General features: G+C 41.9%; 1 protein-coding gene across 1 annotated transcript; it reads left to right on the top strand.

The window, feature by feature from the left end:
- Nucleotides 1–1,576: 1,576 nt before the first annotated feature.
- On the top strand, nucleotides 1,577–22,869 carry SPARCL1 (SPARC like 1). The gene is made up of 11 exons (XM_063337014.1): nucleotides 1,577–2,068; nucleotides 9,680–9,797; nucleotides 9,935–9,988; nucleotides 13,022–14,191; nucleotides 15,372–15,441; nucleotides 16,096–16,214; nucleotides 16,831–16,951; nucleotides 17,776–17,912; nucleotides 19,915–20,063; nucleotides 21,015–21,163; nucleotides 22,557–22,869. Exons 2-11 carry the CDS (start codon nucleotides 9,744–9,746, stop codon nucleotides 22,583–22,585), a joined length of 2,052 nt encoding a protein of 683 aa, XP_063193084.1. The 5' UTR covers nucleotides 1,577–2,068; nucleotides 9,680–9,743; the 3' UTR covers nucleotides 22,586–22,869.
- The last annotated feature ends 30 nt before the right edge of the window (nucleotides 22,870–22,899 follow it).

Genomic DNA, 22,899 nt, shown 5'->3' with positions numbered 1-22,899 from the left:
ATTTTGCAAATATGTAACAGTTTTGACAAACAATGTATAGTCCTTCAACATCCTGAAAACCAAAACATTTCCTCCCCCCCACCTCCTAAATCCCAAGAAAGCTGTTTGAACACAGAAACAGGCAAAGCTTAGAAATTCCATACATGTTTTCCATCAATAACATTCAAACCCCTACAAATTTCAGCTTCAAGTTCCTGCAGAGTTCTTCACAGTCGGGCACTTTTTTTGTGAATTAACAATTTCAAGGCAATGTTAATAGCCATTATTGGAAAATCTTACGAGAAAAAGAGATAAATACTTAGCTACCGTAAGACTAGCATGGTGTATTTGTTCTAATTTCTAGGGAGCCACCTAAATATCTTTCTTCTATTAGCTGAGGATCCGTCCATACCTAGAATATTTAAAAATCACAGAAAAACACTTATCTTTGATCCCCCAATAAAGTTAAGCTGATAGTACAAAGAGGGATGCTCATGGCACACAACAAAGTTTTGAATAGATAAAACCAATCATCTTTTAGTAATGCACAACAAAAGAAAAAACAAACGGGAAGTTCTGAAATATCCCCGCTCCTTTCAGACGCAGACTGGCAGACAGACCAGCACAATTTCAACTCCAATAGGCATGAATTAGTTTCCAGGCAAAGAAGCAGAGATAAAAGGGGAAGGGATTTAAAGAATTTCTCATGGGGCTTTGTCAAAGTTTTATTTTCTGCTTGGTCTACAGAGAGAGGGCTCAGCTGTGATTTCAGCCTCTCACTTTTTTTGATTTTATTAACAATAAACTTCACAGTTGGCCACAAAAAACATGGTAAATTTTCATACATTTCTCACCGTGTCTTATCTAATCACTTTCACAATGTCTATTATCTTTTGGGATGAACAGAGTAGAAGCTAGTAGAACTGTAACTTTAAAAAAAAAACCAACCTGTTAAAACATTATCTAAAATGACTGAATTTTCAGCATTTGCATTACAGTTCTTAACATTCGTACACTTCATTTCATTTTACTTTGACTTCTTTTGCAATCAAGTCAGCACAATATGTAAGGCATCCTCGTTAGTAAGACATGATATTGGCAGAATGGGAAGTTGGAGGCCTGATCTGCTGACTCTACCTCGTGTGCCACTGGAAGTGCCTCTGTTCTTACATTGGTGCATCCACCCCACTATTTCTGATCTGAGAACCTCCCAGAAAGTATTCTAATTCAGGGGGTGCATTTGATGTAACAATGAAATGAGAGGAAAAAAAAAACCCCAAAGATTAAACTCATTAATACTGAATCATTACAAAACCAAAAGCCACAAATAATCTGTCGCAGGCAGGCACCACTTCTAGAGGTTTTCACACTTATACCAGCTTGCTATGTACTGTCGCTATCGAACAGACTGCACAGCCATGGCAACAGCTTCAAAATAGCCCACTCCGAAGAGTTATGCAAGACTCTCCAACCCATCCTACTTTTACGTTTTTAATTTAGAGCTTCGCTCTTCGCTTCTTCGCTCTTCGCTCTACCTTCTTCCTTTTTTACAGGCTTACACACACCATGTACAGTATATTGAAAAAACACTGAAAAGTTTCGCAAGAGCCAGCATCCTCTGTGCTATACTTTTCCCCCAGGCCCCCACAACGTGACTGTCCTGGCTGATCCCTTAGTTCAGCTCTTCTGGGGCCAGCCAATGTGGCAGAAATGATTACACCCGCTCCCTTCGGCTCCCCTCCCCACAAAAGACCAAATATGTCCTTCCCACACAATGGCTGAGCTCCACTGGCCCGGAGCCTGTGAACACCGAATGGTCTTTCCGATTCAATTAATTCAGCAGAATTACACTAGCCCATTACCCCCCGCCTCAACCCATGGAAGCCTAGGAGATTGTTTCCTCTAGTTTTACCAAGACCCATAGAGTATCGTCTTCCTTCATTGAAGCTTACAGCAAAACACGCTTGCTGAGACAGCCCGTATCATTCACCAAAATATATCACAGGAAAAGCAGCAAGATTTTGCAAGGCTCAAGGATTTCCAGTTCATCAGTGGCTAACCAAGAAGGAGCACCTCTTCTACTGCTATGGTATGGTTTCTTCTTTATTTTTAATTAAAACCTTAGAATACCTTATATCTAACCCTCTGTAATTTTCTTTTTCACTTACTGTGAAATAGCTGAAGCTTTCATAGAGTATCATTGTTTGTTTTAAGGATAAATCATTTCAGACATTTATAACTAGAACAGAAAGAAATGTTCTTTATAAAAGAAAACACTGCATAGTTATTGTGTTGAGGAAGATGGCCTTTATCTTACTGCTTATCATTGCAAAACAATCATCTTGTGATCTTGCAAAACAATAAAGCATTCTGCAATGTCCAACAACAGTCAAGCAAAATACATGCTTCTTGCAGAAGCATACAATCGTCCAGCTGAAAGCCACGGTGCAACCCGATTTCGCAACACTTATCACAATCTCCTGTAATATCAGTTCAGGAACCTTAATCCAAGAGACAAGGCCACAAAATGCAGATTCGCCCTTCTTTTTTCCCCATAACTGAGAGCAGAGACAGAAACTGTGGCTGGTCTTGGGGGAACCTTTCAGAAAGGTGTCAGCAGAACCGGTAAAAACATGTAGCAAACAGTGCAACCGTGAAGGAAATGCAGATTCTGTGAAACGACAAAATCCCGCAATTGATATGAAATACAGAAAATAATCCTGACTACTAAAGAGGACTCATTTTGACCTTTCTCAAATTAAATCAAAGCAGCTCTTTTTGGCTTGAGCTGGACTTAAACACCACAGGGCTCTGTATAAAAAAAAAAAACAACAAACAAAACAAAAACCAGACAGACAAACCAAAAAAAACCCAAACAAAAACAAAACAAAAAACCCAACCAACCCTAAAAACACTGATCTCAACAAGTAGAAAACAAAATCAAATGGTAGAAGGGAATTGTAACAGATTAAACAATTACATTAAGTTAATGTGAATGGTTTATTTAAAAAAAAAAACAAACACGTTTTAACATGTCCTGAAATGTTGTTGTTTTGGGGTTCTTTTGCATTCAACCGTCAAGGACTTACAGTCGATGGCATTCGTAGCTGTCGAACTGGTAGCGTCAAAGGGATCAATTCTCATTAGCAGATATTTACTGGTACAGAATGAGTGGAATAGTTTTATGCTTTGGCATTTATTCTCTTATTACAATCTCTTCTTTTACTCAGATCAGATGTCTGCCTTTTATTTTTATATATGTATACACATCAAGCAGCTATACACGCATATGACTTGTATACACACCCACTCTCACGAGGGCTTTTGAAACAGACCCAGGCATAAGAATGTGCTGTACCAGTTGCAATTCCAGAGTATTGCGCGTGCATGTTGGTCACAGAAAGAACAGGCATTGCATGGAGAATTCTCCGTTTCCACCCATGAATTTCCCCTTGCAAACAAACACTTGCATGCCAAACTCCATCCACTCGGAGCATTAGTGCTGGATCATCACCTGGCTACAAGGACTACAGCTTTACAGCGTTTATCAGTTGAGGATGTGGGCATCAGCATTTCTTGCTAACAAACAAGCTTGACATAACACCACACAGGGACCTTCTACCACAATTACAAGACATCACATTTTATTGCAGTCCAAAAAAAATTTCAGTGGGCTGATTTAAAAAAAATCACATTACATGGTTTCCCAATGATTCTTAGGGTATGTATGAATGAAAGCTCAATTCAATGAAAGTTTCAATTCGTCTGTCATTTTAACAATAATGAAAATCATAGTGCCTTAAAATATTTCACCTGACAAGGTTTTACAGAAGCTTATTACCCAAGTCTCATCCTCATGAGAATGAAATGAGCATTCATGCCCATTCTACACAATGAGAAACTGGGTTCCAAAGTTGACCCATTGTCTTCCAGATCTCTTTTCTAAATGCCAGACAACATCCACGCTCATTAGTCATGGCAGGAGATTGGGCAAATTCGGCTTCTAGAGTTAGGTCTAATGACAAAAGCCTACGTACGCAGAGTTTTCTGCCAATGCTAGAGCTGAAAGTAGGTCAGTCTGCATGATTTCTTGAGTTAAACATGACGTATTCGTCACCTTCAGCCACAGCCTTTGCAAGTTAATCACTTCTGGGTGGCATTTCAAAAAGCAAGAGAACCTGCTAGGTCAAAACCGCACGAGTTTGCTATTTCAGTGGCCGACAGCAACGCTGAATCAGAAACAAAATACGAGAAGAGTAGGAAACACTGCACTTGGCGTCTCATCCATTCTTGAACTTCTCTCTAATTTTTGATTAAAGATGCAGACTTCCTGCTATGAGCAATGAGAAACAGTGAATACTGGTGAAATCCCTGGGTGACCCAGCTGGTCTGGTGTACAAAACGCATGGGGTACAGCACAGCTGAGAAGGACAGGCAAGACTAGCGGGCACGACACATTCCATTACTTCAAGCCCTCTAGACAAAAATAATGTCATTGATCAGTATTTCAAGTGACTGCTGACACACTATTAGAACAGCAGCCCCTGGGCAGGCTTCTTGTCAAGGATAAGCTGAGTATCAAGAGTAGTCTCTTTGATCCCCAAGAGTGCACTGCCCGGGTTTCAGCAAAGATGCCAGCAACTGCAGAACCACAAGGAGTGAAATAACCCCTGAGCAGTAGTCTCCACAACTGAAGGCTGAAGGACGTGAGCAGTTGTCCTGGTTTGAGGTAAAACAGAACCAATTTTCTGATTTGTAATTTTACTTTTTAGCTGGGCCTCTTCTAACTGACTAAACTCTGAAATTAGCAGCATATTGTTCAGAAACTGTTCAGTCTCAGAGTGATAAGACCTGATTATACCAAGGAACGATATGCGCAAAGGCTCTTGCTTAGACTTGTTGCTGTAACAACCAAGGTCAGCTAACTTCCCTGTTTTGCCCCATTAGAGGGTCGGAAGCGGAGAAGCGTAGTGGGGTCCCACCTGCAGGGAGGAGCAGACGGGACAGGTGACCCAAAACTGACCAACAGGGTATTCCATCCCATGTGCATCACGCTCAGTATAAAAGCTGAGGGATCAAAGGGGCAAGGGGGCTCTAGCTCGTTTTTTTTCTTCAATGGCAGACATCTGAGGAGGACCCTGTCTGTTCGTCTGCCTTTGATCCCGATCGGAGCATTCCTGACTCTAGTTCCGGAATTCAGCTCCTGTCCATTGCTGACTCCAGGCTGGGATTTTCCCTGTGCCTGCTGGTGACGCGATCGTCATCCTGGGAGTTGGATAGGGTTTTGTATATATTGTATAATATTTTTTTCTTTATTTTTTATTATTCTATTATTATTTACTATTTTCTTATTTATTATTATTTTCATTAAAGTAGTTTAGTTCTTTTTCTAAACTCGTAAATCTCCTTATCTCTTCCTCTCCTCTCTGAGGAGAGAGGGAGTGGGAAGGGCCATCTATCGTTCTGCTTGGCCAGTCCGGCCAAAGCCACGACAGCAGTCATCTCAGCTGAAACTTGAACTGTTGAGTTATGACCTCCGAGTTTTCAAACAGAAGACACACAATCATCAACCTTTAAATGTCACTTCTTTTTTTAATCGCTTATCTTAAGGATAAATCAACATTTAACTTGTGATCCATTTTTCCAGCTCTCCTTACTGGAGGGGAAAGTGTTACTGTCTGCAAGTTCAGCAAACCAAGTAGATGGATAACCATTCAATCTTTTAAAACCTACTGATGTTTCCGAGGTTTCGGTTACCCCATCAAACACTTCTGGAAGCCTGATCACAGCCTGGGACTGATGTTCACCACGCTCAGCAGGCCCTCAGATGCATAGAGAGATGACAATGGAGGGCTGTTGTGTGCAGCCCGTACTCAGAGAGGCAATTCCTCTTCATAAAGCAACGCTGCTCAAGTCCCGGCAGGGGCTCGCACCAGCTGGACGTACTTCACTGTGCAACAGCAGCAGGATCCTGCCTTGGAGCCGTCTAACACGGCCCACTGCGCCTGTGCTCAGTAAGACTGGGTGCACTGAAGCACCCTTAGCTCCAGCTCAGCTCAGCAGCTGTGCACTGTCCCCTGAAAAAAGGGTCATTCAGGAGTTGCTGACTCAGAGCAATTATCACATCCACATCAAGAAAAGCAATTTTCTTTTTTTTTTTTTTTCCCCCCCATCGTAAGCTGAGCTACATGTATTCTGCTGGGAACCCACTGCAATGGAATGAAGGGGTCTGAGCTTTTGCCTCCTCCAAGTTTCAGGCAAAACAGATTCTTCTTTCCAAGCCTGAAAAGGCGGTGGAGGGCCTAAGTTAGTATTGCTTTCTCAATACCCCAAGCTGAAGTATTGTTAAGTCGTCATTTCTCGGTTAAAAAAAAAAAAAAATCATATTCAAGAGATTTCATATTAATCTTTTGGCTAAGTTTTCCTACAGATTTTCCTGCAGAGCATGGTGACTGCATTTCTCCAGGGGGAAGTCTGCTTGCTTTTAAAATATCTTCTTGTGTAATAGTTCTTTACTGACAGGTCTATTAATCTTATATGTTACAAAAGCTTGTTTTTAGAAATTCTGTTCTGTAGGATGAATTTGGAAATTAAAGCAAGAACAAAGTGTCTTCTCATTTAAATTTCAGTGTGAAAAAAGTGAATGTCACACTGCAGATCCTTGCATCGTATGACAACTAGCTAATGCTTAGTTACTTCCACAAGAGCTTTCTTCATCTCTCCACCTGCTCAGGCTGGCTATTCTATTTCTTCAACAAAAATGGCTTTTCCTTTCTAACACTGAAAGACTAAACGAGCGACTACAAAAATCCCATTGCCATGAGCCACAACCTTTGCAGCAAAAAGGGCCGTAGGCTTGCAGGAAGAGTTCCTTGTGGTTTTTTTTCCCCTCCCTAAGAGCTTTACCCTTCAAGCTGCAAATCCCTTGGCTCCTGCTCCAGCAAACCACCCAAAACCCTTCACGTGGATTATCTATAGCAAGCAAAAAGGTACTCCTGGATCTTGGCAAAAGGACTTGGCATATTGCACAAACAAGCCCCCATAGTCTAACCTAACATGGAGTGACACCAACAGAAATATTCCTTTCACTCCTGGAGGACTGAAGGGACCACAGTCCATTGTACAAATATTTATTTTTTTCCTCCCTCTTGAAGTGGCTGTTGTGATTGACTTTGCAGCTTTTGTAACAGTCGTCCCAGCTTCCCCTCCTGCTCTCCCTTCATGAGTACGTCAGCATTGAAAAAAGTCTTTGTGACTATGGCTATTGAACTTGTCTGGCAGTTTCCAGCCACCAGCTGCAAGCAGTTCCCTTACACTGGCTGCACAATGGGACTGTTAGAGACACAGAATTACATGGTTAACTTAGAATAGTCAGGTCCACCACGAGGCACCGTCTAAACCCCAAAACTCCGTGCTCTGAAAACAGCGGGAAGAGACACTTATTGTGCAGGAATTGGTATTGCTGCCATATTCAGAAAGGCAAACCCCAGGAATTAATACTGGCAGTACTTGCACATGCATTAGAGTTTAAGAGTTGAAATGCTACTTAATGTTTGGGGCAGATTATCCTACGGGAAGAAATATTATAAATCCTTGCGACTCATTTAGACTATCATGACTAGAAAAAAAATAGATACTCAACTAGACTATGTTCCTATACTCCACTCAAGGCGTCAGACTTTCTCAGTAATTAAAGACTTATGCCTCGTATGGGCCACTGTGAGCTAGTTACTAAGAGAAAAATACAAAAGACCTGCCCTGACAACTTAACTTAGATTTATTCCAACCACTTTTTCATTATTTGGACAAAGGTGGCAGAGGCAATTTTTACCATGCATAGCTTTTCATTTATAGCTTTCAAACTAGTTTAGCCCAACAAATATGACAAATGAGATTTTTAGAAACTCAGTTAAATGACATGCCCAGAGTTGTGTTGCAGAAATTTAGACTACCTGGCTAATTCAAATACTTTCCTCAGTCACTTGCCAGGCCTTCAAAAGCATGGTATACAGTTTTTAGTCTATACATGAAATGGGATTACGCCCCTGCCTTTCTGGCAAGCCACCTGCACGACCCTCAGTTGAACAAAACTAGCCTTGATCTGAACTGACTGCCCATACACAATGAGGCACTTTGCATATGCTCATTAACGGCTTTCGTTGTATTCTGTCTTTCCCTCTAAAAACGTCTTAAACAACTAACTCTGGATGCTGAAGAGATAACAGATAAGTAGATAAGAGAGAATTTGGGGACTGAATCAGTTAACTGCAAGAAAAATGGTCTGCATCCTAGATATGGCCCATTAATGAAGTATTTTGCTCTTCATTAACTAAAAGATATTGACATTAAATAATGTACAATACAGGGATCTTCCAAAGCGTACACTGCAGATCTAAGCACAGCAGTAGCCAGGATGCTTTTGGAAGCTCCTACACCAAAAATCAACGTAATGCTCAAAATCACTGCTTTTTGCTTTACCATTGTGGCTCCCATAAACACAAGCTCCCCTGGAATTCTCCTTTCGGGGTTTTGAGTTCCTCCCCCTCCCCAAGAAAAAACATACGGGTAAACAACATTTTAAAACCATACACTGAGCCTTATGTGATTGAATACGGTTGACCTAACAGGCTGAAATCACTGCCATTTTTTTCATATGCCAGGGAGTTCAAGCAGCAAAAGACACGATTTTCTTCGACTAAGGACACAGTCATACATGCTTGATTAGGAAAGGTGGAAGCAATGAAAAAGGACATGTGTTAGGTGGAAAGTAAAATATTTTAAAGGGCAATGGGGGGTGAAGACCAAGAAGACAATTTCCAAGGAAGAACAGCCAGTAGAATGATGGCAGAAGCAGCGTGAAAAATCCTACTGATTCTGTAGGAATACAGAAAAAAGAACAAGAGGAAATTAAAAAGGAACAAGAAAGCAATATAATAAAAAAAAAAAGGGAAACAGAAATAATATGACTCGTTTATTTTTGCTTTTTCCAGTGACACAGCTACACCCACAGAAACTTTCAGTTCATGTGCACTGCAAAAGTGAGAAAATTTGCTGGTGACATCCGAGGTAAAAATGAGTTGCCTGTCTTTCACTCACGTGAGAATATTAGCATAGACTGAAGAAACTCCTAATGCATTGCATGTTCTTCCAGCCATCTGTCTCGCACGCTACTGCACAGCAGAGTTGGATTTGTTGGTTCCAAAGCAGGACTGCACACGTCCGTGGAGTAGCCCGGACAGCGTTTCTTTGAGACCTGCTGAGCAGAACTTCACCCCTTGATTCTTCCTACTACAGCCACAAGGAGAGCAGCCAGGAGACACCTTGGCCCTAGAGACACCACAAACAGGCATTCTCTCGGAACTAAATAAACAAAGGACATTTTTCACAAAGTAGTATCTCAGAAGAGTGGATAAAGATTTACAGATCTAAACCTATGTACATTCATAACTCTGCCCTTCACTATCACCACTAGAGCTTGTGAACACAACGCACAGCTTAAGTGCTGTAAAAGATTTTAGACCAAAGTGTCCTCTAGATAAGACGGTCTAACATCTGAGTTTACACACAACTGGACACTGCACGGAAATTTTGTGGGTCTTCAGACTAAGCAGGTTACAGCAGCCACTACATTGCTTCCATCAGTCATTTCTAGACCATTATACCCAAATCCTAACTTTATTTCTTTTCGTTTTGCTTGCAGAAAGGAAAGCTCTAAGACCTACCACTCTACTGTTAACTGTTGTCCTCTACGAGACCCGAAAAGCATGAAGGCTGTAGCTCTCTTCATTTGTCTTGCAGGATCCACTTTTGCTATTCCAGTAAGTCCTCATCATGCTATTTTTACTGGGCACTTAATTTACCATTCTGTGAATACGCTATGTTATCCCATTGGCCTATACAAGATTTACAAGATTTTTATTTACATGCAGATATTGAATATATTTGTCTATTCTAGACCCATCCCTTAAACCACAAACTCGGAACCCATGGACAGAAAACTCCTGAAAAGGTACTCTTCTTGTTCTTTAAACATTAAGAGGCAACCTATATTATTCATCTCAAATATATAAAACACATCAGCACATATCTAGTGATCGGCAAATTGATTTAGGTTAAAAAAAGGTAGGCCCCCTCACCGCAAGAATTAGTACCCAAGCACCTCATGCCTCGCATATTACATAGCTAGAAACAGAACAGGATAAAATCTAAAGCTCAGAACAGAATTTTCGCTTATTTGAAAAAATTACCTTAAATGAATCCCCACATATAACCCTTACACCCATATTCTTACAAACAATAAGCTCCACTGACAGTCAAGCTTGTGGTTGTCGCTGCTGCAGTAAACGAGGAGGATGCGATCCTGAATTTATCACACCAAGTGATATGCAGCCTCTAACACGTAAGAGTTCTAGCCACCATACGTTTCATTATTCACATCAGCTACAGCTCATCTTGGAAAAGTACACTGTGGCTGAGAAGCTGGATACGCAGCCCCAATGGTAACAAGACAGAAGTCTTCAGCAGCCCTGTGCCATAAAGGCGTGCTAATGACAGAGCTCACCATTTCCCACTCACGGTTCGCACAAATTAAAATTCCTTTTTACTGCGCCATTCTGGTGAGCGTTTGTGGTTCGGACCCAACAGACCTTGGCTCCAAGCCAATGAATGTTTCGGAACAACTAAATTCAGAGCATGGTCTATAGTAAGAAATGCAAAATCACAACTCTTATGCTAACCTTTTTTTTTTTTAATTATGAATTATACCCCACTCTGTGCAACTTTCCAGATGCATTTCACATCAATCTGGATGGTGACCTGCATTAGGAAAATCAAAAAATTAACTTTTCCTAATGAAATAGCCAGCAGAACAAATTATGGTCTAAACACTAGTTTGCAGCCTACAGCTGTCTCCTGGAGACAATTCACACAGAAGACACTTAAATCAAAACAAAACATTGCAACACCCAACGCATCATAGAATCATGGAATGGTTTGGGTTGGAAGGGGCCTTAAAGACCATCTAGTTCCAACCCCCCTGCCCTGGGCAGGGACACCTCCCGCTAGACCAGGTTGCTCAAAGCCCCATCCAGCCTGGCCTTGAACACCTCCAGGGATGGGGCAGCCACAGCTTCTCTGGGCAACCTGTTCTAGTGCCTCATCACCCTCACAGTAAAGAATTTCTTCCTAATTTCTAATATAAATCTCCCCTCTGAATCATCAGTTCCAAGTTAATGCGCAACATCTATCAAAGGCCAGCTGACCCCTAATAGTAGCAAATTACCGCTACCTTGACTGAAATTTGCCATCATATTAAGAGACCCAAGTATCTTCACAAGCAACCAAGTTCTAAAAGTTTATTTTATCCTGGGGACAAAGGTATAACAAAAAGCAGCAGCTAAAAGCCGCATCCAGGCACATAATGAGGTGCATAATGAGGCTTCCTGTCAAGACATGAGCCCCACCTTTCTCAAACTATTGCTTCAAATACAGGCACCCATAATAGACAATTGCCTGGTCTTGTATTTTTTAAACTCTATAAAACTGGAAGCCCTTCACAGAAGTCTGCTTTTTTTCTTAACACTTGAAGGCATATAAAATGTTGTACACAGCAGCGCCCAAAAACACGTGTAAAAAAAACCACGTTCCTGAAACTTAATTTTCAAATGTTTTAATATCAGCTTGAGATGCTTGGTATGCATAGATCACTTTTTACAAGGTCTTCAAGAAACGTGCATTTAATCTGGAAAAGCTCTTCACTGAATTTGTTAGATTTGAGCAAACAGACAACCTTTCCCTGAAAAAGTTAGAGTTGGAAATGATATAGTACTTTTCCTGCATCAGCAAGTACATTAGGCAAAAGACAAACTCGTAAAACATTCAGATACCAATTTGACATTAGCAAATAGGATACAGCTGATCTGCCAAGAGTCAAGTTACGATTTCTAATCCTACTAGTTTTTTTTTTTAATTTGTAGAAATATTTGGTTAGTAGAGTGTTTGTTTCCAAGCAGTCGTGACTTGGCCCACGCTAAAGGAAATGCTATTCCAGCAACTGGGGCACTGAGAAGGTCTCATCTTCATAAATAAATCCCCTGAAAGCTTTAAGGAAAATCAGCATCTGATGCCATATTGTAGTAGGCAATAAGCGACACTAGACATCCATGGGTGGTGTTCAGAAACACATCAGACGTTGCTGCTATTGGAAGTGTCTGTACTCACCTGGCAGCTGCTGTGACGCTAAGAGCAGCGGAAAGGCAATTGCTGCAGCAAGAGCTAACGGTCATTTTAGTACCTGCTTTTTCCACAAGCATTGTAACCTTTCCCACTGAAGTTACTAGTTTTGATATTGGCCTGAGAGCACGCAAAACAACGACGACAAAAAAGCCTCTCAAACACCTATGATTTCTGCCAGTGAGTTTATGATACAGTAGTTGCCACCAAATTCAGTAGGTCCTGATGAATTCAGTTAGGAAGCGATGACGTATCAGACTCAAAGGAGGTGACTGCGTTGACTATGAAATAGTTAAGATGCAGTGCACTCCTCAGGAATTACTACCATGGCACCTTGTGAAAGGTGCCGTCTCTCCCCCTGCCCCTCTTTTCCCAGGCCTCCCATTTATCTGTGTAGGAAGATGAACATCAGATCCCCCATCTCTGAGGTAAGGGACAATTACTGCAGCCTACAAGTGCCTGAATTTACGGCACTGAATTACTAATGAAGCATGTTAAGATTTCACAAGACACCTGTATGCATCTACCTCCTATGAGATCTTAAACAGAGTTGCACAGACTTCAGAAGCCCCATCAATAAAAGAAGGGACAGAACAACAAATTTGCTGAGCAATGGAAATGACGTTTGCTGAGCAATGGAAATGGCTGTGAATTTCATGCTCTAGGCTAGCTTAAGAGGAGCATTTACGAAGAAAACAAATAAAGTCAGTGTCATGCCTTGCCATACAAGGCAAAAATAACATTACATTGACTTCAAATAAATTCTCCGATTTATTAATCTACTTGCTAATTTTTAACTTTTTTTTTAAAGACTGAAGACATCCACCCTGGAGCCCCCAAGGAAGAGAATGCAGGGTTTGTAGACAATGGTGATTTGCTGCCCAGTCACAAAAACCTAAAACCAGAGGTATCAGTACCAGACACCGAGCACAGGGGTGAGTCCCAGACCACTAGAAAACAAAGAAGAACTGGTAGCGAGCATCAAGTGAAAAATAGCCTAAAAAGCATCAATTTCCTTGCACTGCACAATAAACCAGCTTTGGCTTCTGACAACCAGGACAGCGACTCTGGAAGCAGCGGCAGAGAACAGTCCAGCTCTGAGCATTACCAGGTTAGGCAGCACGAGAAACACGGCAATACGGCCAATCGACATGATCTGGGCAATGCAGAAAATCCAGCAGATGCTCTCGGTCTTTATCATGAGCATAACACATGGAAATATAATAAAAATACAGTTGGCCTATCTGAAAAAAACAGTGAAAGTGAGGAAGAAGAAGGTGTGGAAGAAGAGGATGAGGAATGGGGTGAAGAAACTGGTTACAGAGCTACAAAACACAAAGGCCACCAGGCAAATCAAGGTAACGAATACAAAAGGCAGCAAAATGAAAAGCGTATGCAGTCTGATGAAATCCTGAGAGATTCCAGTCAACCAATGCGGATAACCAAGAGACATGGCGAGAAACTGGACCTAGGAGAAGAAAGGGAGAACAGCCAGAAGAAGCCATATAAAGAAGAAATCCCCCTCTCTCAAAAAACCCATAATGAATATCAGGATGACAAGTGGCAAAGCCAAGAGAGGAAAGACAATATTCAAGTAAACTATCAGAGTGATCACAACACAGTGGTGAAAACACAAGATACAGAAGACAGTAATGTTGACGATGATGGTCACGATAGTGGTGATGTTAACAGCAGGGAAGATCTCAGCAATACCTGGAAAGAAGCAGCCTATGAGGAAGAGGAGAGAATCCAGAGTAATGACCAGGAGAGCACCAGTATTGACCACAAGGAGGAAGGAACCACCAATGATGACACTGCAGTTCGTAGAGAGACTGAGGATTACCAAGATGTCAAGATTAAAGACCTTATTCACTCTGAACAAGATGATTACGATCGTGAACCACCTCATTCTGACAGCAAGCAACAACTGGAAACAAGTAGCTCTGTTCAGAGCATGGATTCAATGGAAAGTGAAGATAAGGTAAATTCTCTTTGAAATAAAGTCAAAATACTAGAAAAAGGGGGGTGGGGTGGGGGCATGGGCAGTGGAGAACCAGTCCCAAATTTAAATTCCTGATGACTGAAAAAACATTTTGGAGAAAAACAGGTGTAATAATTTCTTAATATGCAGAAGTCTCATCTCCCCTTTTATTCACTATTCACCTGGTTCATGCTGTGTCACTTCATAGACAACATTTAGATGAATTGCACCAGAAAGGAAGTGAGCACAACTCATGTCAGAGCTCCAGCCCTGGTGGGCTGTGTAATGAAACATATAAATAAATACGGATAGACAGACACCAAACCCGGAACCCAGTCTCTCAAGCCGACTAGGAAAGCCTGTTCGCTCCTCTCTCCCAAATATTTCAAACACTACCATGCACAAGTGAACAGGTTGGAAAGGCAGCACTAGAGCACCCGGAATAACTACCATCCTAGTGGCTAGGGCACTCTTACACAAGATGAAGGATGTGGACTTTGTCCCTTGAGACAAAGGAGGATGTTGCACCCAGATCTCCTGTACCCTGGTCAGCTGTTAGATAACCAGTGGACTATCAGGGGTGCTCTTCAGAAGCCGTGAGTTTTCCTATGGCTGTTAAATAAGGATCTGTGATATTAAAAATATGACAGGAGGCATCCATTCTAAAGAGGGCAGGCACCACCCCACACCAGCAAAGAAGGGTCAGAACTGAAGACGCATCCTTCCCTTCTCCTCCTGCTTGATGTGTCTGACCCGGCAGCTCGCAGTGCTGCTCCTCCCAGGGACTATTGCGAGGCAGTTCGTGCTCGCTGACCTGGAGGGCCCCACTGCAAACTGAAACTCGAAGCACCAATTCTGCCAACCTGGAGGCACTCCACGACTGTATGTCAAGCAAGTACCGCAGAACCTCGAGGGGATCAGGCCTTGCTGAGCACCTGTTTTGCTCTCTCCACCGCCCACTTTTTTTTTTTTCCCCCCTCCAAATAACAGAGCACTTTAACACTACCAGAAGCTTTAGGCACTACTCACACGTTTTGCATAGCAACGTCTTTTCTGCTGCAAGCACAGCAAACTGTGACTCAGACAGCTTGGTATTTGTATCTGAAAAATTTTTGTCCAAGTATTTTTTTTCTTCCCAAGCTTTCCCCCAACTTCTGCTTCTGTCTCTGTGACTGTACAGGTTAAGACCACAGGCAGCTCCTATGGTGAGATGGAAAATGCAAGCAACAGGAGTGAGAAGGCTCTCCTGGGTAAGCCACAAGCGAAGCCATCATGTAACTGCTAACTCCCTGCAGCTGGGGAATCTGCTGGTCTGCATTTCTTTCCTGCCTTTGGCAGCACGCAATTTCACATGACTGAACTGTGCCTGCGCGTAATCCTGCACCACAGTTATGTTCCCACAGAATTCCTTCCATACACCCTTTTTCATTCGTTTGTGAAAAACAGCTGTAGAGAGGGCGCAAATTTTTGTGTCAGTTATACAGGAATGGGAATTACCTGGCATTGAAACCGTTCAGTTTCAGAACGGTATCTTGAATTCAACTAGGAATGGGACAAGCGTCAGTGCTGGATTCAGAAAAGACAGATGGCGTATGTTTCACCAATGGAAGCTGGAAGTAAATGTCAGTCCTTAGAGCAGAAGTAGCTTTTTCTGAGAAATTTATTTCCCCATCCAACTCAAACCTGGGACTGCTAGAAGTCTCACAAAAATCCTCATTTAAATTTTGTCTTGCTTTATTCAATACAAGATCCAGCTGCATTTTAACGAACTTCAACAAAAAAACACTTGACTTCTAGGTGAATACTGGGCTGTATTTTGCTTTGACTGACAGTAATACCCGACAAAACCACTTGTCTTCGTCCCATCCCCTCTAACAGTCCCTCCTTCTTGCTATGACCGCTAGACTCATGCAGGAACTTCCATTGCAAAAGAGGTAAAGTCTGCCATGTGGACAAACAAAAGAAACCCAGCTGTATTTGCCAAGATCCTGCTGCTTGCCCTTCCACCAAGGACTATGAGCGTGTAAGTATTTCATTCAGTGCATGGCATGGGGGAAAGCCAACTAAGACGTTTACGGGATAACATATTCCCCTGCTATGATTTAGAATAATTCTATCCTAAAAAGTATGCAAGTGGGTTTGGGTGATTCCAGTAATTGTAAAAGTAAGTATAAAGTACCCAAACTCACTGACTATAGTTTGAACATGTTAGTATAAACACATGTAGCTGTCTAGTACCTAAAGTGATTTGCTTCACTTAGTCTCTCAGGGATCACAGCTTTTCCCTGTCACTAAAAGTTCTATTTATCCACTTGCTGTTTTAGAGCACATACTGAATACTAGTACATATCTAGTGTAATAATCCTGTTACATGCCATAAACTATATTACTACCACACAAAAATGAATTCAAGTGTCTCGAAACTGGGTACGTAAGTACAGGCAACAAACCCATATGCAGGCATAGAACGACTACAATTTTCAATACTTCTGATAACATGTATTCCCTGCGGGCATTCACAAGTGCTACACCATATGTTAACGATACTTTATTATTGTAATGCCTATATGAGCGACCAGAATTTTTCTCAACACGGTGGTGGGGGCGGGGGTGGGTTCGTTTTTTCGCTCCGCCTCTAGGTTTGCGGTACGGATAATAAGACTTACGATGGCACCTGTCAACTCTTCGGCACCAAATGTCAACTTGAAGGGACAAAAATGGGACGCCAGCTGCACCTAGACTATATGGGCTCCTGCAAATGTAAGCATTGTTTTTCTATGAAGAATTCACCTAGGTATAAAGAGCCTGTAGCCATAACCACCAGCTAGCCCTAAGTTATCTATCTGCTTTCTTCCTGTGCTCTCCCCCTTCTGCATCAATTATGTGCTAATTAAGACCTAAACTCTAAGCCTGTCTAAGAAGTCGTTTTTTCTATAATTAAGGGTATTAAGCACCTGAATGCTAAAGACATCCCTCCTGTGCTTTCCCCAATTTTTGTCAACCCTGTCTTCCCCCTGCACTCTCTTACATGCTCCCATCGCTATAGCAGCTGAGGTGTTTTTTTAATACCTTGACCAGAAAACCAGTATGTACAGCCAGTTAGTAAATGAAAATGTCAAGGCTGGAAAAACAAACAAACAAACAAACAAAAAACCGCCACCAACAACAAACTACTTAGATACCAAATGCAGAAGTCAGGATCTAAAAGCCAGAACTGATTTCCAAGCTCTCCAATTGCTGCATACCCTGACGGGAAAGTGCACCCTCAGCCAGAATACTCCTTCGCTGTTAAGAACTCTGTTTTCATGCAATTGATAACAGTTTCACTGCACAGCTCTGCTCAGAAGCTGCGCAGCTATATAAAGGCCATGGCTTGCACAACTTTTTAAGCAAGTGCGCCAAAGAATTGGAGGTTTATAACTGAACCCGTTAGTTGCATTCCCAATTTTACGTATTAACAGCTCCACCAATTTTAAGCTTAGCTGGAAGTTTGTTAGTGAGAATCAAACCTAACTTGGCTCAGAAATGCTTGAATGGGGACTTAACACATCACTTGTTAACAAAAGCTTTCCTGTTTGGCACAGACATCCCCCACTGTACTGATTATGAAGTGGATCAGTTCCCCCTCCGGATGCGTGACTGGCTCAAAAACATCCTTATGCAATATTACAAACGCGATCTGGATACTTCTGGATTTCTAACCGAGAAGCAAAGGAGCAAGGTCAGCAATCCTTTTCAAATAAGACCATGCAGTTACATTGTTAGAGCCGGACTAACCATGCGGAAAAAAAAAAGTGATTCACATCTTATGAGCTCTCCCATTTTATATGAGCATTCCCTTTCTGGTCAAGGCAGTTTAGACCCAATTAGATTCACAAGTTGCAAAATACACTTACACGTCCCCTCGCACTCATTTAAGCTGAGACACCTTCTGCCAGAGAAGTCAGAACTAGTGCACACCTAAAAAAACACTGTTAACTTGAGAAGACATGAAACAGCTTCCGTTCAGGGAAGTACTTTGTGACAAACCTCTTGGAAAGATCAACTAATAGGTAGATATGGATGACCCAATTCATGCAGTCAATGCCACTTTCCAAAGGACTTGAGGAAACCAAGCAGCCATAAGATGGAAGGTCTGGGTATGGATAACTAACTAATTAAAAGACAGAATAAGACGGAAGAGCCAGCCAAGAGTTCACCTGTGGAGTTCCACAGGTTGAAAGGACTTGGGCCATTCAGCTTTCGTTACGTGACCTGAAAGATGAAGGTAAGTGACAAAGGCTGCTTACAATGTACAGGTATGCAAAGGAAGGAAGGACAGACTTAGACTCCCAATAAAGAAAACTGCTCAAGAACCTCACGAGACTGAGTGACCGGGCAGTCACACAGCAGGATTTGAGACAGAATTACAATATCGAGTTTAGGGGACCCTCATGGAGGCAGGGGATGCCTGCCTTGGACCGACCTAAAGTAGCTCCTCTTCTGTTCTTGAGACATACCTTGTACTTGGACCGTCAATACAAAAGTACCTGAAAATGGACTCAACAGTTAAGGGTATCGTTTGCACTTTTTAATTCAGCCCCATACACTGTCCATCTACACTGTGATATTCAAGGGCTAAAAAAATTACACAAGTCTGATGCTCAGTTTTACTAGAAGAGAGCAGCTTTCTACCATCCAGTAGACCTGCGGCATCACACTACATTGGTTTAAAATGGAGTAAGCATCTATCACCATTGGGTCTTTTTTTTAGAGAAGGATTTATGTCAAGTGAATTGGTGACAGTAGTTTGTTTTTGAAGATATAAATGCCATGACTGCCTGTTGTGGATTAGCCCCAGCTGGCAACAAAGAACCATGTGGTCTTTTTGCTCACCCCTCCCACCCCTGGCTGGAATGAGAGGACGGTCGGAAGAAAAAGGCAAAATTTGTGGGTTAAGATAAAGGCAAGTTTAACAGAACAGCAAAAGGAAGAGGAAAATGATAATACTGATAAAGGAATATACAAAACGCAATTAATGTACCACCGCTCACCAACTGGACCCAGGAAGCCCCGGCCCACTCCGAGTGGTGATTCCCCCTCCCCAGCCAGCTCCCCCGCCATATACCGGGCATGGAATACCCGTTTGGCTGGTTTGGGTCAGCTGACCTCCCCTGCTCTAAAAAGCCATAACTGTTAGAAATTAGTTTAAGTTAAACCAAGTCCTGGGCTACTCTAACTCTGGAGTAGGTGTTGCACGCAGTAGGTCACAGCCGGTTTATACAAAATGTGCTTGAGCAACACTAAATACTACCAAGAGGGACGTTGACGTACCCAGAACATCTCATACTAAATGGTATGAATTAGATGATTTCTGAGATGGCTTATTTCACACCAAAAGCCGAGTTGCTTGCCTCAGGACAGAAAATCAACAAATGTGATAAAATTGGTTTCATCTCAACCTGAGGCTACCACCCTGCTTAGCCAAGTCTGACGATTAGACCACAGGAATTTCACTTCCTTTGTAGTTACTACCAAAGTTGAAATAGACAGCAACAAAAATCATCTGGACTACTTCAGGCAAGCTTTTCATGCTGTGTATGGCCACAGACACTAAAATGCATTTCCCCACTGGTATTTTATCAAGTTTCATTTCTCTAAACCACCTTCTTGCTGGATAGCTCTTTCTTCAGGACAGATCTTCAGCCCTAAACAAAAAATATCAATTTCTCTGTTGTGTTCAGGTCAAAAAAATCTACCAGAATGATAAGCACCTCGTGGCTGGTGACCACGCGGTTGAGCTGCTCCTGCACGACTTTGAGAAAAATTACCACATGTATGTGTATCCTGTGCATTGGCAGTTTCATCAGCTTGATCAGCACCCTGTTGACAGGTAAAAATAAAAATAAAAATCTTTGTGGGTTCACTCCCAGTTTGCTGCTAAAGCTCAGGCTGTTTTACTTTTCTAAACCGGTTGAAGGATTCTCTACATACAGGACCAGTCCCTCAGCTGACAAAAGACAGTATCCCCCTCTTTCTACGGAAGCATTCATCTCTAACATAGAACTTCCCTCATTGTTTTGCTGGAGCCATGTCTTAGGTCAGAACCTGCTGTCCTCTTGCCTTTGATAATCATCATGTATTACACATTAAGCTCTACAGTGTCTTAATAGCTACTAACACCCTGATCCTGGAAGACAGCGGCTCACAAGATCCTGTTATTACCGAAGCTAAGAGCAACACGCCAAGTATAAAGGGCAGATGCCTGTCGGCAATAATTCATTGCTGAGATACCCATAGTTTTCAACTAATACTACAGAAGTTTCTCAGTTCAAGGACCAGATATGGTAAGACAGCGCTAGTGTCACAGTTCAGAGGACTTCAGCCCCCAGCTTCGGAGAATGTGACTCAGAGTTCATGCTGTTGGTCATGGCTCTCGGTGGTTGGATCCATGTTTCAAGGCTGCAGGCCCTCAATACCTCATGCTGATCACACCTACGGTCTCAGAACATAGCTAAGCACCTTTGCAAGCTTGATCTCCTGAAGATTAAGGGCAATACTCCACAACCGATGAGTTGTGAACAAGTCACAGTAATACTTGTTCTACAAAAAAAATATAGAATGTTAATGAACTAATAGCAGTTAAAACATTTTAGTTTATCAGGTATTATACATCATCGTAACAACCTGGGACAGATTAACTACAGAAGCACCACAACAGGATCCACTGGGGCATCTCTGTCAAAGCCACCATTATCATTTCCTATAGCAGCTTACATCATCTTTGATGATCCCGATGATTTATTAATGAAATACAGCTCTACATACCTGCTCTTTCTTTCAGATTATTAACACACTCGGAGCTTGCGCCTTTGAGAGCCTCCCTTGTTCCCATGGAACACTGCATAACCCGTTTCTTCCAAGAGTGCGATGGAGACCAAGATAAACTAATTGCTTTGAAGGAATGGTGCCACTGCTTTGGGATTAAGGAAGGTAAACATAAAAGAACAGGCAGACGTTCCTATCAAGACTAGGCACATTCTCAGACCACAATGTACCGGAAAGAAATTGTAGCCAGAAGCTCATGGCTACTTTGCACAGAGGCAAATGGAATAGTAATGGCAAGATTGCAAAAGGTGCAATGTTCTGAACTGTTTTATTATAGGAATTTATTATTATAGGAAGAAGTCATATTTTCCGTGAGAAAAATTTCGGGACGTAGTTTGTACTACGTACCAAATCATTCCTATGTGGTGTTTGAACCTCTATGTTCTGCGTGTCTATCTCTCAAACACTTCCATTTTAGCCTTCTGTGCCAAAGGAAAGGCAAAGCGAGCTTGTACTTTTAAATCAGTGGTCAAAGCATAATGATTGAAAATGCATTCAAAGATATCAAGCCAAGTACGAAAAACAATCAAGATCTCTCACTTCTCGAGTTAACTATGCTCACCTCTAAATTACCATATACAACACACCCAGTGGTATCATGCCGTAGTTGGAGGCCAAACTGTGTATTTTACCTAATCTGTCAGATGCACCGTGTGCGCAGATAGTGACCACCAGACTGCATGCATCATGAGGCTTAGGCAGAGACAGTTCCTAAATGGACTAGCTGTATGTTTGGTTCAGCTCAATCCACATAGAGACTTCTCTAGGAAAGAGAAAAACTAGGTACTACTGTGCTGGTGATGTCTCTAGAATTCGGCAGCAGCTGAACAGAAGCTGTTGTGATAGCAATTTGAGATTTACATAACTACATTCAACCTAAGGCATTCTTTTGCAATCTACCTTCTTCTGATCTAGCCCTGAGTGACAGCTGAACAATACTGCCCGCCGTTAAGCAAGGGTAGCAATAGCACAGGTTAATCCTAGAGCAGTTGTGTGACAGGAGGCGTTTGGCTAAACACGTGTGCTGCAGAAATTTGTTCAAAACCCTATTAGCAGCAACTCGCTAATTTGAAGTGGAGGCTGATTCTGGTGAGAGGTCAGACATGCAGAGCCTTCACTCTTCCCAGAATTTTTCCAGCTCTTCTGGTGACAATTTACACACAAATGATGTGTGGAAGTAAGCTGTGAGGAGTTACCATAATACACATGTACTGCTGCCAATAATTGTTCATCCAAAGAGGGGTTAAGTGTCAGTCATTTGTGAAGAGGGAGCTGGAAGGGATTCTTGCCTCACAAACAGATCAAGGAAGCCTAACGCAAGTAAGAACCTACATCAAGAAGGGTCTAAATTGATGGCTGCTGAATGTGACAGTAGCACCCATACTTGGGTTTTTTTTCAGGGATACATGAGCCTGCTGAAACTTTCTTGATAGTGATACAGCATAAAATGTCTCCTTAGCATCAAATGTTAATAACATTTTCTTCTTCTTTGTTGCAGAAGACGTAAATGAAAATCTCCTGTTCTGAGCTTGGCTGAACAGAATCCCAGCCGTGAACTAAAACTGGTGAAATAAGTGAATCTTGTTTGTTTTTGTAATTAACAGCTTCATAGTTTTCAAGACAAAGGTGGCATATGGTTCACTGCATTCTTATCTAATAACACAAGTGTTGAAAAGTTCTACGTTCATTAACAGCAGAAAAAATTAACTCCTTCAAGTGGTTCGTGGCTAAACAACCAGTGTTTTCCCCGGCATGTATCCATGATCTCTCTGAACCAATACATAGTACTAACCTGATGACTGAGCTGTTTACGAAACTCTTCCGTAGAATTATAAGATGTG

Source organism: Chroicocephalus ridibundus, chromosome 5 (genome assembly GCF_963924245.1).
Source record: "Chroicocephalus ridibundus chromosome 5, bChrRid1.1, whole genome shotgun sequence".
Lineage (NCBI taxonomy): Eukaryota > Metazoa > Chordata > Aves > Charadriiformes > Laridae > Chroicocephalus > Chroicocephalus ridibundus.
This window is presented reverse-complemented; position numbering and strand designations above follow the sequence as displayed.

Bases quoted from the DNA above. Each gene is read 5' to 3' on its own strand.
- SPARCL1 (XM_063337014.1), top strand. From the start codon at position 9,744: ATGAAGGCTGTAGCTCTCTTCATTTGTCTTGCAGGATCCACTTTTGCT. The intron at 15,442-16,095 runs GTAAGCCACAAG...TATGACCGCTAG, and splicing joins GAGTGAGAAGGCTCTCCTGG to ACTCATGCAGGAACTTCCAT. The intron at 16,215-16,830 runs GTAAGTATTTCA...CTCCGCCTCTAG, and splicing joins CCACCAAGGACTATGAGCGT to GTTTGCGGTACGGATAATAA.